The sequence below is a fragment of the Triturus cristatus genome, chromosome 1_2 (assembly GCF_964204655.1).
Source record: "Triturus cristatus chromosome 1_2, aTriCri1.1, whole genome shotgun sequence".
In the NCBI taxonomy this organism is placed as follows: Eukaryota; Metazoa; Chordata; class Amphibia; order Caudata; family Salamandridae; genus Triturus; species Triturus cristatus.
The window spans coordinates 296,452,729-296,471,584 of NC_140580.1; the positions used below are offsets into that span (position 1 = coordinate 296,452,729).

An 18,856-nucleotide genomic window follows, 5' to 3' on the forward strand; every position below is an offset into this window, starting at 1 on the left:
TCTAATACTTCGTGCGAACGCTACGAAGGAGACGCCGGTATCTGACTAGAAAACTAGTACGCTGATTTTTCGGTGATTATATAAGCTTGGTATAACGTGTTTAGATTACTCCCAGAATTCTAATCACGGTCACTTCCATTTTAGGACAGCGCAACATGTTGAACACTCAGTATCGTGAGTAAACCATTTAAGCTCATGGGATTTGGAAACAAGTGAACACGCGGATACTCTTGACAAATCCACATATCAACACAATAACGTAACATGCACCATATTACACTATAGGTCGACAGAAGCAATATTCACGGGTATACCACGGGGTGAGTAACTGTGAAATAGATTGTTTATGAATTTAGATTAAATTTAACAGTGTATATAAATATAATGTGACTATATCATGGCTGCTGATTGAAGTATATATAACTGGAATAACAGAATGCATAATATCTCACGAAAAGTATGTGTGCTATGATTTTTTGTAGTGATGCTCCCTGAAGAAGGGCGAGTAGCCCGAAATGCATAGGAGCTACAAAGATGTAATAATAAAAATTTAGGGAGCTTCATAAATGAATTGAAATGAAGAGAATTTCAATGAAGTGAGAACGTAAGTAGAAATAAAGAAATACGTGAAAAATCAATTTCCTGTTGTGAAACTTTCTTTAAGTCCCGATATCAGGAATACCGGAGTGCCCATGGGGATGCAACCAACTTTGGAAGCACAATTAAGAATTCAAAACTATGTGAAGCCATTTAAATGAAATTTGTGCTTTGTTCATTTGTGTTAAATAAAATTGGGTAAAAGTGCTCAAATTTGTAAAATGGCTTATGTTTGTATTGTATTTATGTTGGTAGATATTTGGTTTGAATGAACTGTATAGTGGGAACAAACAAATAGGCATAAACACTTAAAAGCCTCAAAGAACTTTCATTAAAGAAACCAGATTTGACATGATGAAAAAGGTCTGCATGCCATTAATTTTTCGGTAACTGTAGTAGTTTATGGTGGATGAAGGTTACTTTTTCATTAGTCTCATTTAATGTACCCCCCATTTTCTTGAATAGGGTCAAACCTCCACTTTTGTTGATTGTATTGAGGCTCAGCCCAGGAGTTCAGTAGTAGATTCGGAGCAGCTATTCTTCCATGTTGTTTTCACATTCAGGACCTTTTCTATTGTTTGAAGGTTCTGCACCTTTTGCACGCAGTGGACTGCACTTCTAAAGCAGAAAACTGAGTTTTAGGTACAATTTTGGGACTCGGATGAGGTGGCTAACTTTCAAATCAGGGAACATCTATGGGGTCTATCTAAAACGGGCCTCCAACAATTTCTGTAGTGAGAACTACTTCTTATCAGGGAAAATCATTGTGAGCTACTGAAGGCTAAACATCTTGTGCATTGCTGCCAAACATCCCCACATTCAGCTTCATTGACATTAAGCCAAATTAATGTCCATAGAGCCAGATGCTATGGTTTGAACAAAATAATATGACTGAAGGCACTACGAAAGGGCTGCCATGTGTGTCGGTAAGAGCGCGGTCTTTGGGGATGTATGAACATGTGTGCATACAGAGAGGAAGGAGGAACAGAGCGACCTTACACCCTAATTGCCATGCGACTCACGGTGAAGGAGGCAGCTTGAGTAGGGGAGCTGCAGCCAACCCCCCCTGCCCAGGCATCCATTGAGGCGAGGAGGTCCCGTGCGGGTCTTGGACGGTGCCGAGAGGTAAGACCTCTCATCGTGGAGGCGTGAAGCAGCCATTAGCGGAGGGGCTACGATTTTGGACTGCTGTGCCGCCTGTGGGCGGTGTGTGGTCCTACATTTGTGGACATTCTCCCTCCCAGCTGCAAGTCGCGCTTAACACCGGTGGTTGTTGCAGCAGCTGCGGGCCTGCGGCTGGCTCGGTGTGCAGGTCACGAGGTCGTGTTGAACGGGTGGGGGGGGGGGGGGGGGGGGGGGACGTGTACTGCTACTAAGCAAAAAGTAGTTCCTAATACTCCCCTCCCTAGCTTGACAGCGATTGATCGACTGCTGCAGCAAACTATTGGGGTAGTTGCTTCTGCTATTGAAAGCACAGAAAGGCGACTCTCTTCCAGTTGGCACACTTCCTCCCTTGCCTGCTACAAATGTTTCGATTCTTACAATAAACTCCCAGGACTCGATATTAGTGCCTTCTTTTGCTGGCCTCCCTGGTGTTCGATCGACACATTCTGCCCAGGACTTTGTTTCTATCTTGCCTAACTTGTCATCTCCCTCTATGCCTATTATTACCAGGTTATCTTTAACACCAACAATTCCTCCAGCAAATGTATCCTCTGAGATCACACCCTTGCCTATGGATTCAATAGAGAAAGGAGGGTCTGACTAGTGTTTAAGTTCGCCCTTGGTTTCGGCATCAATTGTTAGTTTAGATAGTCACAGTCCTCGAGTAACAACTAGAGGGCAGAAGGCAAAGCTTAAACAAAATCATATTAATAAGGAAGGACCAAATGTATTGACTGCCAAAGGGAAGATTACCCATAAGCAACGTAAATCTACTGCAATAATAAATGAAACGAAAGGTAATAAGGGTAGTAGGCAGACAGAGATTGCCTTTCCCTTGATTAGTACAGGTGAACCAGTAGTTGGGGAATGTTTTTGGGGGAAAATGGAGATATTGATATCAACTCTCCTAGAACCTATTCGTATTAAAGTATCGAATATAGAATCCAGGGTAATTAATATGGAGAAACAGCTTACCGGAAATCTGCAGTCTACGCAGGTTAAATTACCCCTTATCTTACCCCAAGTGACTCCGCCTGAAGCAAATAGCAACCCCAAAAAAACAACGGGGGCCTTGGAAAAACATGTTCAACTTAAAACCAATGTGGAATTGGGACGTTTGGAGTTTAATAAACCCAGGGGTTTAGAACCTTGCGTAGCAGGTATATCCGGTCCCCCTCAAGTGCTAACTAACAACTCTAAGACTGTTATGAGAAGAGTTGAAGATATTAGGGAGGCGGATTCGATATCAATTTTACCAACTCTTAATTTGCCCCTTGAGGCTATTCCATATACAGTGGTGTTAGCAAATGTTCCTCCTCTCCCCCCCAATGTTAACGAACACTGGTCGACTCTCAGGAATAAAGCACTTCATTTCCTTTCTACCAAGCTTGGACCTAATAGTTCCTTGTTTCCTGAGTTCAAGATGGTTAGAAGAGTTAGTTGGCTAGGCCCGTCGACTAAATCTCTGAGTGGTGATTGTGTAATTTTAACATTTCGGTCACCACCATTGGTTCGGAGTATAATTGAGAGGGGTTGTACTGGGTCAGTTAGTTCTGATTTTGTTAACATTCTCCCCCCTTGGCTTTTTCTACTCTCCCAAACGCCTGGATAGGTTTTCAGGTCCCCGTTGCCAAACATTAAGTCAGGGGGGGTCCATGGGAGGGAGATATGGTATCCTGACGTTTAATCCCTTTGATACCCTTAGCGGTTTGGACACAAATGATTGACCACAACTCTATTCCCTTCATAACTCCCCAGAGATAGTCACGGATCTTATGCCTGTTATTACTTTAAGGGAAAACAGCAAGGAAGGCAAGGGGTTAGATCTTAGTCCTTCAACGTCTGAGGGTCTCACAGGGGGGCCGGAGGCTCTGGTTGGTGTGTTAGAGAAGCGGAGTGAGTGTGGTTCTGTATCTCTACCCGTCGGTCTGAGTGTGGACTCTTCCATCTCCCCCCCCTTTGGGTCCTCCTTTATGTAATGTTTGTTCTTGGAACATTGCTGGTATCAAATCTAAGATTGGTAACCCATTGTGGCAGGCCTTTATTCAGACTTGCGATCGGATTTGTCTACAAGAAACATGAAGTAGGGATCCGGTCCATATAAATGGTTTTAAGACCTTTCACACACCAGCCGTGGACGTTACCCACGGTAGAGCTAAGGGTGGACTGATGATTTATTTGTCAAATAAGTTAAACATCTTAAAGATAACGGAGCCTGTCAAAGATACTTATTTCCAATTTCTGTTACTCGTTTTGGACTCAGACACTCAGATTGCCCCGATTAATTTGTATAATAACATTCCCCCTGGTGATGTACTTAATGTTTTTAAAAAGTTGGCTAATGCACTCTTTCTACAAGGTAAATTTTGTGGATATAATATGATAACCCTTCTCCTCGATGATTTTAATTGTACTTTGTGCACCATGAGGGGAGACAATAGGTGCGGAATCACCCAGGAAGATGGCTTGTGTCAGTCACATTTTAATCATTCCCTTTTGGGTGAACAATTTAACGAACTAATAGGCAAACTTGATTTGGGATTTGTAAATGAAGTTTGTGCAACCCTTTCATCTTACCTCCTACATTTACTGGGAGGGGTTGTACTTCCACAATTGATTTTGCTCTAGTAACTATTAAGCATGCTGGTAGCAAATATTCTTTCAAGGTCTCAGATATTGCGTTAAGTGACCACTTTCCTCTTTGTGTAACCATTCTGATTCCAAGGAATTCTGTCCCAAAAGATAACAGATGCGGACAGATTGCGTGAAAATTTGAGCACTGGTAGTATGAATGGCTACACGCTAAGATGGGATAAGGTGGATCAAGTAGAAACACTTAAAACAGTAATTGTTAAAAGTATGTCTGAGGTAGTGACTTGTTTGAGGGAGGAGTCTACATCTGAAGAGATTCTTGCATCCTTCCTATCTATTTGTAATGAAATCAGGTCCTCCCTTATTAGGCAATGTAAAACTAAAAACAAACAAAACAGAGGCTGGTTTAATTCTAGGTGCACAGGAGCTTATTCTCTCAAAGAAAGAACTGCATAAATCACCTAGGTGTGCAAAGGAAGTGAGTAGACTTAGGATTGAGTATAAGCTCGCCCTAAATGATAGAAAGAACGAGCTAAAACTAGAATCTTGGGAAGCATTGCACGACGCTGCGGTAAGGAAGGATAGTGCGGGCTTCTGGAAGATCATTAGAACTTCTTTCCTTAGCGATGCTACTGGCCCAACTCTAGAGATAGCAATTGCTGAAACAGATTGGATTAATCATTTTACTAAAGTATACGAAGGACTAGGTAAGTCTAGCCCTCTTTTGAATCCCTCTGCTTATCCCATCTCAAGAAACTTAATGTTCACCCTGGAAGAGGTTGAACTAGCCTTACGTGTGAGTCAGGGCGGGAAGGCACTAGGTCCGGACGGTGTCCCTATAGATATTTTTAAGGCACTTGTTCCTTTGTGGGGTCCCCTTCTGGTCCAGGTGCTTAACGCTAGTTGTATTACAGAATTATTGCCCACTTGGGTGGAGTCCATAATTGTGCCCATCTATAAAAAAGGGGATAGACACGACCCGGGTTGTTACAGACCCATTTCCCTTTTAGATTCCTTTACTAAAATAGCGGGTCGAATAATTTTGGACCGCCTTTTGCTTTGGGCTGAGGATAATTCTATTTTATCGGACTTACAATATGGTTTCCGCTCCGGCTTAGGAACAGTGGAACAGAGCTTAAATCTTTTAATGCTGACCGGTAAGTACACGAGGGCCAGGAAAGGGAGTTTGTTCCTGGCCTTTGTGGACCTCTCGGCCGCATTTGATTGTGTTGACCATTCCACTTTATGAACTGTGCTGGGACAACTTGGGGTTGAATCCAATATTATTTTTTTCTTAAACGATTTTATAGTGACGCTTCAGCTCGCGTCCGCTATGGCCTTAGGGGGCAATGCACGGGCAAAATCCCAATCAGGAGTGGTGTCAGACAGGGCTGTGTCCTCGCCCCATTCCTTTTTAATTTGTATATAAATGGTTTGGAGAAAGCCCTGTGCAATAGTAAACTCGACCCCCCATACGCTGCTGGTCGTCCAATCCCGGCGTTGATATACGCGGACGATGCTGTGCTAAAGTCCCGTACCCTAGTGGGATTACAGCGCGTGGTGGATAGTTTTGCCCTCTTTATGAACGAGTTGGGACTTAGAGTGAACATCTCGAAAACTTTCATCATGCGCTATGGTCGAAATCCCAAAATTAAAAAGGCCATTTTTATAGCAGGACAGAAGCTTGATTCCACTAAACAATTTTCTTATTTGGGTATCTTGTTCAACCAGAATGACTCTTGGGGTCCGGCAGTGGCAGCGAAAAAACTTGCATTGGTTCGCTCGACTGCGGCCCTTAAATCCTTCTCCATGAAACTAGGTACCAGACCGCCGGTAGAATTAATTAAGATTTATAAAGCTAAATGCGTGTCTGGTTCAATGTACGGTAGTGGGGTTTGGGGCTTTGCTGACTCTGCTCCCATTCAGGCAGTTGAAAACTCCTTCTTGAAATGTATCCTCACAGTACCCAAGAGTTCCCCTAACTATAATTGTCATGCAGAATTGGGTCTTCCTTTTATATCTGATCTTATTAAACTTGAACCAGTGCTACTATGGCACAGGAAGTGGACTAAAGATGAAACCAAGTTTAATAGAGATATACTGATAGATATCTTGGAATTGGAAGGAGTGATGAGGATACCATGGCTGAGATATGTACGTAAATTTTTAGCTGACATGGGAAAGCTGGATTATTTTTTAAATCCTCTTACTATCTCAGCCATATTGCGTAAGGACTTGAAGAAGGAGGGCCTTGCTTTTGTGGATTCTGCGAGAATTTCTGTGGAAAGCCTAAAACCTACTTTCCTGCAACACCAATTAATTTTAACAACTTTTAATATTCAACCCCATTTGCTGTGTGTCCCTGGTAACTATGATAGATTCCTACTATCACGTTTCAGATTTGGAATCTTCCACAGATTGGTTAGTTTTCCTATAACAAATGATACGACGCACAAATTATTGCCCTGTCCTTGTGATGATGTTTCCCATCAAAGTACTATCCATGTTGTTTTATATTGCAAATTTTACAGTTATATTAGGCACACAGTTTTACTGCCATTTTTGAGAGAGGTGGGTCATCGGCAATGTCGTTTGGCTATGTTAGATATCCTACATTTGGATAATCATTTTTGTGTTGCCACAATTACATTGTTTTTAAAAAAAGTGATTTGCACTAGGAAAAGTATAATATAATGCACTTTATCAAGTCCTTGAATGATTTGTATTAATTCTGGTGTTTAAGCCATTGAGTTATCGCTAAATGAACTGTTGTGACTTTTTTAAACGCAATGATTTTTTAATGTATGCTTTTATGGTTGTTTTTAACAATCGAATAAAGTTATATTTGATTTGAATGGGATATATTTCTACGGGGGACTGAGAGCCTGTGACGTATGTATTTGCAGTACAGTACCTTTCACCATATGTGGCACCGTTACCTGTATAACACAAACAAATATTTTTTTAATGGGATAAATTTAAAGTGCAGAAAAATAATCTGCAAACAAGTACATAATATGGAACATTTGTGTGCACTTTAAAATTTCTCTAATTTTAAAAACAAATTGCTGTATTTCTCCGTTATACTTATGCAACAGTGTCTACTGGCCACTGGGAGTAAGGAGCCTGCTGTTTGTAAATGCAACACTTTAAAATGGGAGAACATTGAAATGAAGATCTAACTTAATCATTAACGTAACATTCAACTTCAATGTTTTTCAGTTTAAAAGCTTTCAGAAACATCATTTTGTTCACAGCTCCAATATTGAGTTGACACAAACCTTTAATTAAGAGTTAAATACAGCAGTGCTTCAGTTGTTCATCTATGTCCACCCAGCCATGTTTATCAATCTCACTGAGCACTGCTCATTATTTGGCCCTATAATCTGCAGCCTAATGATGATATTGTAAAATGAGCACAGCCTTCCCTTAACTTTCAAAGGAAAACATGACCTTGAGCTTATTTAAAAATGAACTAAAGGCTGAGAGTTACTCTGAAGGTATCTGGAAGCTACTGGCAGTTCACGATCGACTGGTTGGAGACACCTGATCTAAAATGTAAGCAGGTGAGGGAGGAGGCAAACTGTACCTAGACAGAATAACACTTCCCACAATCGAGTTTAGAAGTCATTCACAGAACAGAAGAAATCAAGGAGGGTAAGGTAGAAATGTGGTCACTGGCTTGTGCCCGGTAATGAGGGAAACAAATGTCCTTTCTTTTGTTTTGACCTTTGAATAAGCAAGCCAGGAGATAGTGACTTTTTCCAGTATTTTCGAAGATGCAAAAGCCATGAGTTTCCTTATAGCAGTTTAGTTATACTCGGTTTCAAAATATTATATCTATTCGGCCTTAAACAGGCGTGAAGTATTAAAAAAAAAAAAAAAATATATATATATATATATATATATATATATATATATATATATATATATATATCAACTGTTCAGGACTGTTTAACTACGTTCTCATTATCCTTCAGAGTTCGGACAATGTTCAGTGCGCTCAAGAGATCCTTCAAGGCAACCTTGAATAATCCACATTGGCGCATATATTCCGTGCTTTACGGGAGGAAATAAGGCTGGTCTAATTATATTTAATACAGGACAAGCATATGGAATACAAGATGTTTGTACTATTATTAGGACGTGAAGGGAGGTTACTGCAGTAGTTTTCATTATGAAACATCCACGATGCGTTTGTAAGAATAAAGTGTATGTGAAATAAACAATCTTTGACTTTGAATTTCAGGGGGGGGGGGGGGGGGGGAGAGAATGCCCGTGGCAGAAACAAATATCGGAGCTTTATTTTAGCTTTGAACATTCAGCAGGGTCCACAATTTAGAGTGGGCTACGCAGTATGACAAATACAGTGCACCTGAAAACTTGATAAACGAGAACTACCAATGCTTGCACCATTACAGAGTCCTAGGAAGGGGAGCTGTGTCATTCACTCACCGTCTGGGTTCCAGACGGTGAGAAAAAAGTGCCCTAAATGTTGCCTTCCCACGGCAGTTTGTGCGTCTTACCTGACGTGTTAGTACAAAGTAGGCATACATCGCCATGGCACTGCCATACGTAATGAAGTAGGTAACTGGTTCCATAATATCCCAGGAGTATTCCCACCATGTAAGACGGGCCAGGATGCCGAACTGGGTCGCCATGTACGCCAGGCCACCCCAAAGGACCCATGTAGTGCGCTTCTCCGCTCTCCTGCCAAGGTCTCCCTTTACCTGCAAAAGAATCAATGCTCAGTCACAGTAGCAAATCACTTCACAGCAAGATACTTTCATAAAGTATGAACAACATTACCTATATTCAAACCAATAATTCTGCGTACTATACACCAGGCCTTCTACAAAGAAGGTTTCCATTCTCGCTCTGCCCCGTTCTCTCCATTTATCCAGCCTATTTCTGAACTAGAACTGCTGCAACTCTCTCCATCCTATAAACGGCTTGATATTGCTTACTAATTCAGTATGAAAAGAAGGCAAATGTGGCCAGTTAGTTGTACCAAAGAATCCTTCAGTGACTTAGTCCTTCGTCGCCAACATCTCTAGTTCTACTCGCAGGTCTGTTCAGATTCAATCGCCTGACTGAATGTGGCCAGGATAGAGTCGGCCAGAATACACAAGGAGTATTAACAACAGAGTCCATTGGACCAATACCAAAGGCAATCTAGGTGAACAACTACTGCTTACTCTAATGTCTAGATCTCTTGCGCTTTCAAAATTTCAAAACTTCAGGGTGTCAGCAGGAGAAGGACTCCAAGGGCACTGGACCACAGTTGGTGTAAGCTCAGCTCAAACAAGGCAGAACTTGCGGTAGGAGTCAGAAGTCCTCTAGTGTGGTCCACGCAACTTCGGGGACACAGACCTTGGTCAACCTCCTTGTAGATCTACTAGACAGTACTGCAGAAGTGTCTGCGACAGCACATGCCTGCAGCTTCCACATCTACTTACCATGGAGGCATTGCGCCCAGCGAAGAATGGCCTGACACTATTTAAAGAGGGGGAACGTGAGAGCATCATCTAATACTGCCCTCCATTATTCATATATTACAACAAAGACTTCAGGGAACCAACAAAGTGTGTGGGTGGTGACAAGTCTTATGGTCGTAGTTCTGGTCCAAACCTGATGGAAAGGTATTTCTTTAAAAAGGACGGTTACCCACTTCCAGTGGCATGATTTATTATGGGGTACCTCCTCACTACTGCCAATGATATAGGTGAGTGGCGTGCTCTCTTGATAGCAATGAGTGGAGGCTTTTTAATATTCTGTTTATATTACTATATACTGCTAGGGAGGTGTGTCCTGATACAGTGTGCGGTCCCGATTGGACAGCTGTGAATTTGTGTCTGCCCAGGGGTTGTGCATCAGTGGAAGGCACACTGGTTGTTTGAAGCAGCTGCTCCGTCTGTCATAGTGCAGGCAGCAACTTTGCCTGCTTTACAAAGGATGACAGATTTCCACCAGCAGGAGGGTGCAGAGATGGACTGTACCTACTTAGAGGGGGACTTTGTGTGTTGGGCCCTACCTACAAAACAAATGTGTTTGCTGCTATCACCAACAGCACACACCAAGTGTATAAAGTAATACCTTGTGATGTGCTCTTGTACCTTTATTCCTTCACAAACAAACAATATAAAAAAGCATCTACCTAGCAAAGTGTTCCCTAGGGAGCCAGCTACTTATCTAAATCTTTGGTAGCAAGGAGGTACCCGATGATGAAGCATGCCACTTGGTGAGGGTAACCACCATGTTTAAAGACATCTTTCCACATTTGATCGGGAGCATAACTCCATCATTTATCATTCCTCTCCCTATCTTTGCCTTTCAGAGGGAGAGAGGACTGAGGCAACTCAAACACTTATTTGGTCTTTGATATAAACAGCCCTAATGGGAGCAAGAGCAGACTGCTGTAATTCTGTTTATCCTGGTCTCAATAAACTCCAGCTCCATTGCCTTCAATGCATCTAAAATCAGAAAGCCATTTGAGACGTCATTAGTGATGTCATAAATGAGGTCACAGAACATGTCATGAGTGATGTAATGTGAGGTCACAAGCAGTGCATTGTGGGGGCCCAAGTTATAGTTAGCTCTGCTAACGTTAACCAGTGAATTTCTGTGTTTTCTTGAGTTCTAAACGTTAATGCGGTTACTGACATTCACCTAACTATAAGGTTACTTTAACCTGTTTTTTCAGTGAATTTCCAATTTTTTTGCCCCCCCTCCCGAGGTTCCTTATGCCCTGGGGATCCAATCCCTCAGGGCTGTATAAATCTGAAATGGGAAGGCGGCAGTGTGGCCCGTCCCAGAGCCTATTTAGGACCTGTGGACCCCAGCCCCTATGGTCTTTTTTATTTGAAAGGTGAGGGGGCCAGATGCCTCCCGTACCTGAGCTTCATTAGGCGCTTTGGACTCCATCTGCCAAGGGCGTATATATTTTAAAGGGGAGGGAGGCTGCACTTTAATATACGTGAGTGCCCAGGTGCCCACCTGGGGTGCCCAGGTGCCTACCTGGGGCACCCACAAACACACTGGCGGCTGTGGGGAGAGCCCTAGGACCCCTGCATCTCCCACAGACTCTACGCATGCTGCGGGAGCCGGCATTGCTACTGGCCAGAGGGACCAGCTATTTATGCTGCTCCATTCGGGTGGAAGCAATATCTTGTTCTGTTTCCCTGCCCCCATCAGTGCGGGAGGTAAACACAATACAAGTCTGGTCCCAGCCGGCGGGAGCATTTTTTTTTAGCCTTTGCGTTTGATCCAGCATGGTGGTAGATTAAAAAATGCTCCCACCAAGTGGGAGAAAACATCAGTTTCCCTGCCCACATCGGTGTGGGCAGGGTAACCACTGTGTCCCAGGGTGGGCTCTCCGGGACACAGCAAGTGAGCTGGCTCGGGGGGTTGAGGACCCCGGGGCCAATAAAAGCTCAGGTAGGATGGCTGCGCAGCCACCTTCCCCTTTTTTTTGTAAAACTGATGCCGTAGGGGATGGGGTCCCTAGAACATTTTAGAGGATTGTGGCTCAATTCCCTTAATCAATACTTTGGCCACGGGTTATGGGCTCCCAGGAGCCAAATCCAACTCATGGAGAGGGGCCATACACCCTCCTCCCCATATTAATAAATAGGGCCCCGGGGATGGTGTTCCCGGAGTCCAATATTCCTCGGGCTATATTCTGCCCCAGGGACCCACTGTGTTTTTTGAGTGGCGGCCTATTCCCCCAGGCCACAAAACTAATTTAAATGGATGGAGGCCATCCCTTGGGGCCGGGTCACATGCTGTGTCCTGGGGAGCCCACACCTTTACTGTGGAGGATGATATAGATAAATTATTTGAAACCCATGAGGTTGCCCTAGATATACACAGGGTCCACGAGGAGGATTGGGGGGAGTGTCTCTGGAGGCACATTCCCATTGAAGGGAGGGATGCACTGTTAGCCCTAAGGAAAGGGGACAGGATTAAGTATCTACTCAAATGACACACTTACCAGAAAATATGGTCTCACTACTGAAAATGAATTGGCAGATGTTTAGGGGCAGCCATAATTTGCCCCAACAGTGCTTGTTGAATTATGTGGATTACTTTTGTGGGGCACTAGATAGTTGGGTGACCATTACCAATGGCTGTACAATTTAATTGCCAAGGAGCACATGTTTAGCAATTGTTTTCCAGAGCTGCGCCAGCATCTAGTAGATGGTAAGCTCACTGGCCTCAGAGAGATTGCTAAGGAGGTGTCCCCCTGGCTCTGCACCAGGGTCCATAAGAAGCTAACTGTGCCTGACCCCCAGAAGGGTGGTTCAGGCTACCTACAACAGAGTGATGGGGAGGTCCCAGGAGAGACAGATAGGACTCTATGCCCCTTCTGAGAAACAAGGAAAGGTTCTGGTGAGCGTTTGCCCAGGGCTCTCCATTTCCAACTTTGGTGCTCTGAGTGTTGCCAGTTAGGACAAACACAGGGGGGTATCTTAAACCACCCAAGGTGGTTTAAGATATCCCCCACAGGTGGGTACTCTATTGGGGTGGCCAACCGAGTTCAGAGGGACATAGAACTGGCAAGGGCCTCTGCAGTAGATTTCAAGTGTCCATGTTTTATTGGCTAATCAGGGAAACACATCAAGGTATTGATTAGTCTACCCTGGATTGGCTGGAGGAAGGTGATGTTGGACCATGCCTTCTGCAGGGTCACCCCCAAACTTTTTTGCCATCACTCCTGTTTTGCTGAATACAGTTCTGTTGGCTTTACGACCATGCTCTTCACCACTGCTAGCCAGTGCCCAAAAACTTTTGCTCTCTTCCAAAAGTGGTAAAAGTGGCACATTTAATTTACTTGTTAGTCCCAGAAAAGTGGTACTACATGTACCCAGGGCTAGTATACTAAATGAGACTACTGGACGTACAGCACTTATTGGGCCACCCACTTAGGTAGCCATTTAAAGACATGTCTCAGGCCTGCCATTGCAGCCTGTGTGCGAGTTTAAAACTGCCAGTTAAACTAGGCAAAATGAACCTTTTGCCAGGCTTAAGCCTTCCTTTGTATTGCATAGAGATCACCACCCTAGGGTAGGCCCTAAACAGCCTAGAGGGTAGGGTGCGTTGTACTTTAAAAGTTGAACATGTGCTTTTAAGTTGTACATGTACTGGTAGTGAAAAACTCTCAAATCCGTATTTTTTCTTTTACTATTGCAAGCCCTACCACTCCGACAGGACAACATTGTGGTACATTTTTACATTTAATTCATGATAACTTGTTTAGGTAGGACTGTCATGTTTGGTGTCTGAAGAATTGTAATTTACAACCATCTTTAATGGTAAAGTCGGATTTTAAGTCACAATTTGATAGTTGCCATTTTCTTGTCCTATTTTGTGCCTGCAGCCTGTTTCCAGTGTTACATGACTAGGAGTAGCTGGTAAAAAGCATTTGTGAATTTCTCCCAGACTGCTACACAAGAGAGGACGTGGGTGTTGGCAGGATGGACCACTCAAGGCAGGATGGGGGGGGGGGGGGGGGGGCGCAGAGCTGTGCACCTGTACTTCAAATACACTGCCTCAGCTCACACAGAAAGAACTTCATACTAGCCTATTGTGACTGCAGACAGGACAGGGAGGCATAGCAAACTGGACTCTTCGCACTGGACTTTGAAAAGGTAACCTTTTCAGTGGGACTAACTCGGTCCCTGTATTCGACCCGCGCTCCATTACAGTCGGCCTGCACTTGTGATTTTCACCCAGGTTTCCTACAGCAAGATAACCACGAGTGGTGCTTTGTGCTTTTAGGTGTTATACTTGCCTTTAATCTTTGAAACTGCATATCTCTGCTTCTGACTGGATTTGTATCGTTTTGGTGTAAAATAATTTATTAAATTGTATATTTATTTTTTAATTGGTATGGAATTTTTCTTGATTTTTAATTTATTGCTGTTCGTGTGCTGCATGAATACTTTACACATTGCCTCTAAGTTAAGGCTGACTGCTTTTGTGCCAAGCTATCAGAGGGTTAAGCACAGGTTAATTTACTTACTTTTGTGAATAGCCTGACCAGGAGTGTGGCTGTTGCTTGAGAAGGGCTCACAACACCATCAACGAACAACCCAATTTCTCTCACACATTTTGTTTTATTTCAATGCAACCTTGGATGTATTTTACCTGACTGTTGACTGGCACACAGCATGGTAACAGATCTCTCTTTCATGGATTTGTTCCTATCCAATATACTGGCACCACTGTCTGCTACCTGAAAATGCAGCACACTGGAGGGTCTATACTTGCAGTCCCTTTAAGACAACTACAACTAGGTATCTAAGTCACGCATACCTGAGTAAACTTTAATGCAGCTTATATGCTCAGCTGATCACAGGTTGAACGTGCCTCTTACGAGTGTTGATCTCACTGTACTTTAGAACACGATCCACCAGTTAGTGTGTGCAATCATGCGTGTCAAATGGCTTATATTCCACCATTTTCACTATATTGATTATAATAATAACAAAAAAAAAATTCACCAATTCATAATGCTTACAGACTTTCTCCTGCCTATATTGGTACTGAGTTTCCAATATTCGGCTGCACACAGTACAGCTTATCTATTGCATTTATTCAATACCGTCCCCCTTCCGCCTAAACTTCCCTTTTTCCATCTTTCCCCTGCAAATACTTTCTGATGACACATCCGGCTTACTTACAGTTTTCCGTCCTTGGGACCAGCTGACATGTTATAAGTCACTATTTTCTAACTCATTTCATTACCTCACCTCACGCCTTGCCCACTTCCTTGACCATCTTTTATTTTTGTCTTATAAATCTGAGTGTTCTAAACTGAGTTTAGTCCCGATGATGACCTTTACCTTAAGTGAGAGGTCAAAACACCATTTACTTGAATACATCTAGGCTCATTGACCATGTTTTCCTGCACACTTTGTTGAGTCAGGAGTGAGATGCTCACCTATATCCAAAAATGCCATTTCTTTGTGATTATTACACTGTGTGAATAGTGTACGACCTGACAGCCTTAGGGTGATCTCCCCCCCCCCCCCCCCAACTTCTTGTCTGCCTCCCTCCATTTTCTGACCATGTTTTTGATGTTTTTAGGACTCTGCACCCTTTACCACTGCTGACCAGTGCTAAAGTGCTTGTGCTCTCGCCCCTAAAGAAGGTAACATTGGCTTAGCCCCAAATTGCATATTTATTTTACTTGCAAGTCGCTAATAAAGTGCACTATGTGCGCCTTGTGCCTGTACATTACAGGGCTGTAGACCGTATTAGCCTTTTAGCCATGGCTCAGGCCTGCCATTGCAGAGCCTGTAGGTGCAGTTTACACTGCCACTTCGACCTGGCAAGCTATACCTCTGGCCAGGCCTAAACCTTCCCCTTTTATACATATAAGTCACCCCTACAGTAGGCCTGTATGACCCACAGGGCAGGGTGCAATGTATTTAAAAGCAGGACATGTACTTTTAAGTTTTAGATGTCTTGGTAGTGAAAAACTCCCAATTTCATTTTACACTACTTCAAGGCCTATCGCTCCCATAGGATAACATTGGGATTACCTTATTACATCTTTTAAGTTTAATTCCACAATTGTGTAGAAATAGGTTTTTCAAGTTTGGTGTCACTGGGCTCACAATTTAACATCACTACATATGACAAAGTTGGATTTTAAATTACAGTTTACCAAATGCCACGTAACATTACCATTTGCTTGCTTTAGCCATTTGGTCTCTGCTGCCTGTCTCTGTTCAATTTGGGGTGAGTGACAGCTGGGCTTCGGGTATTCCCTCTAGACAGCCACACACAAAGATGGGAGGAGTTGGACACAGCCTCACACACCTGCATAAGCTGTGTCGAATATAGCATGTCACAACGCATGCTATTACATCGCGTTCCATTACAACTCGGTCATTACAACGACCGCGTTTTTAGAACAAGATACCTTTACAACGCGAGTCATTAGATCGACTTGCTCTGGATGGCGCTCCAACCTTAGGAATAGTATAATTTACTTTTTCAACTCCAGCCTGCGCAACAGTAGGGAAGGTGTTGGAATAGTAAATTATACTATTCATTAGGTAGGAGTGCCATCTAGAGCAAGTCGATCTAATGACTTTCTATGTAAAGGCATTGCGTTGTAACAACGCGGTCGTTGTAACGACCGCATTGTAAAGGTAACGCGATGTAACGACTGTGTTGTGAAGGCTGTTTCCCGCTGTGTCCTTTCCACACACAAAGGGTTACATACCCCCCACTCCACATGGCAAGTCTGGAGCCAGGGTAGGAAGGGGGACCTCATGACTTTCTTTGAAGTCTCCCCCCACTTCAAAGGCACAACTGGGTACAAGTACTGGACCTCTGACACCATTACTTCAGTACACTTCTGGACCTGTGAAGACTGCCAGGAAGAAGAACTACTGTGCTGCTGAAAGACTGCCACTCTGCTGAACTGCTGCTTTGCTGGACTTTTGCCCTGCTGTGTGCTTGCCTTGCTGAGCTGCCCTGCTGATCTCCTGCCTGGGTGAGAAGGACTGGACCTGCATCAGTTGAACTCATAGTGACTCCAAGGGCTTGCCTCCTGTTCTACGTCTCAGGGACATCAAAGACTTCAACTCCTACTGCTACAGCACCTGGACTTTGCTTGCTGCAAGTCTGGCCCTGCCAAGTGGTGCCAATTCATTCCTGGGCCCTTGAAAGTGCTGCTGCAACTAGAACGGACACCTCCTTATTGGAACCAGTGCATCTTCACCTTTACGTGAGTCAGAACCAGTGCATCCTTGTAGTAGCGTGGAGCAGACCTGGTGCATCGCCTTCAGAATTGACCCTTCGCCTACTGTGGGAGAAGCAGCCGTGCATCGCATTCGAAACCAACACCTCATACTTTGAACTGTCGCATTGCTGCAGTAGCATGGAGAAAATCAATGCATCTCATCCACTGCGTGGCTCGACACAGAGGCAATGCCTCAGCTGCACGCTGCATTTTCGTTGTTGCAACCCAGATCAAGGAACTTGGTTCAGCAGGCCTGCGCTCCATTGCGGTCAGCCTGAACTTTTGACATTGCCCCGGTCCAGTGCGACCAGTTATCTCCTTTAAGCGCATATTGGTTCTACGTGCCATTTTAAGCTTATTCTTCAGAAATTCATATCGAACCTTCTACTTGTTGGAGTTTTGTCGTTTTGGTCTGGTTTTATTTATACAATTATTCTTTATTTTCCTAACCTGGTTTGGAGTCTTTTTGTGGTGTTTTCAGTATGTTGCTGTTTGAAGTGTTGCACAAATACTTTACACATTGCCTCTTAAGTTAAGCTAGACTGCTTTGTGCTAAGTGACCAGAGGGTGAGCACAGGATAATTTAGGGTGAATTGTTACTTACCCTGACTAGGATTGTGGTTCATACCTCTGCCAACCAGAAACCCAATTTCTAACAATTACCTTTTACTTTTTGAGCACTCTGTTCTCATTAAGTCATTAACTGAATATATGTCTCAATTTATTTAAGTATATGTGTCTTACACAGAAGTATTGGTCAGAAGCTAGTATACGGTAATTAACTTATTTTGTATGGATCAAACATACATAGACTTGGCAATAGTACTTGAGGAAGCTCAGAGTGAACCAGAGTTTTTTTTTGCTGCTACTGGTTCCTGATTGTCATACCAGGCGAACATTCTGTTCTTTTAGCTTCTAAGGAAAGAGAATACCAAACTCAAAAGAAAGTCGCACAAGATACCAACATGAGATTGGTTTTAGCAGAAAATGTCTGTCCGAAACACTTTTTTACCCACAAACTTCTCTCCCACACGTAAAGATTATATGCCACTGCAGAATGTAAAATTGACAATTCCTGCAAATTGCATGTAAAGTGACAGTAGGTAATTTTGCAAATTTTTCCTGCCTAATTTACTTTTTGTCATTCCCTAATGTGCAAGACACATGTTTTCATCAGGTCTTGTGTTAGCTGAATGTCATTTCAAAATACGACTGGGGCTGGGTTAATGTGCTAAGGAACACTGAATATTGAAAGGTTGATGATAGAATAGATCTGGTTTAAACATCATTGAAAACCCATCAATTTCAAGGACTAAGTCCTCACAGCCTTCTTTTGCACTATCTGAATGACCTTCTTTAAAATTCATAAGAAGCATTACACATTATCGTTTGCTTACGGCCACTGAGCAAGTGAAGCAGCCATTCTAAACGCCAACCATTTCCAAGTAGTTTTTAATACCCTATTTAGGAACTAAGGAAACCTCTCAATCTTTAACACGTGGAAGGATCGTGGAAATGCAAAGTACACTCTCTAATTTTGGTTTCAGAATTTCTGAAGAGGAGGTGTTGATTATGTACACTTCGATTGTATCGGGGAACCTCAAGTGCGAAGACCATCTAGAGTACTTAACAAAGTATGTCCTTAGGGAGTTTATCAGTCTTCACAGTTGATGGGTATGGGTTGTTCTTCATGCCCTGAAGCATGGCATGGGGCCTTTCCTCTTCCACTGCTACATCCAGAAA

General features: G+C 43.2%; 1 protein-coding gene across 2 annotated transcripts in view; it reads right to left on the minus strand.

Moving 5' to 3' along the window:
* MCU (mitochondrial calcium uniporter) overlaps positions 1-18,856 on the minus strand; it is a 695,883-nt gene that overhangs the window by 34,518 nt on the left and 642,509 nt on the right. For both annotated transcript variants that reach the window (XM_085603822.1, XM_085603823.1), the window contains one exon: positions 8,880-9,083. In XM_085603822.1, coding sequence (XP_085459948.1) covers positions 8,880-9,083 — 204 coding nt within the window. The remainder of the gene's footprint in view (positions 1-8,879; positions 9,084-18,856) is intronic.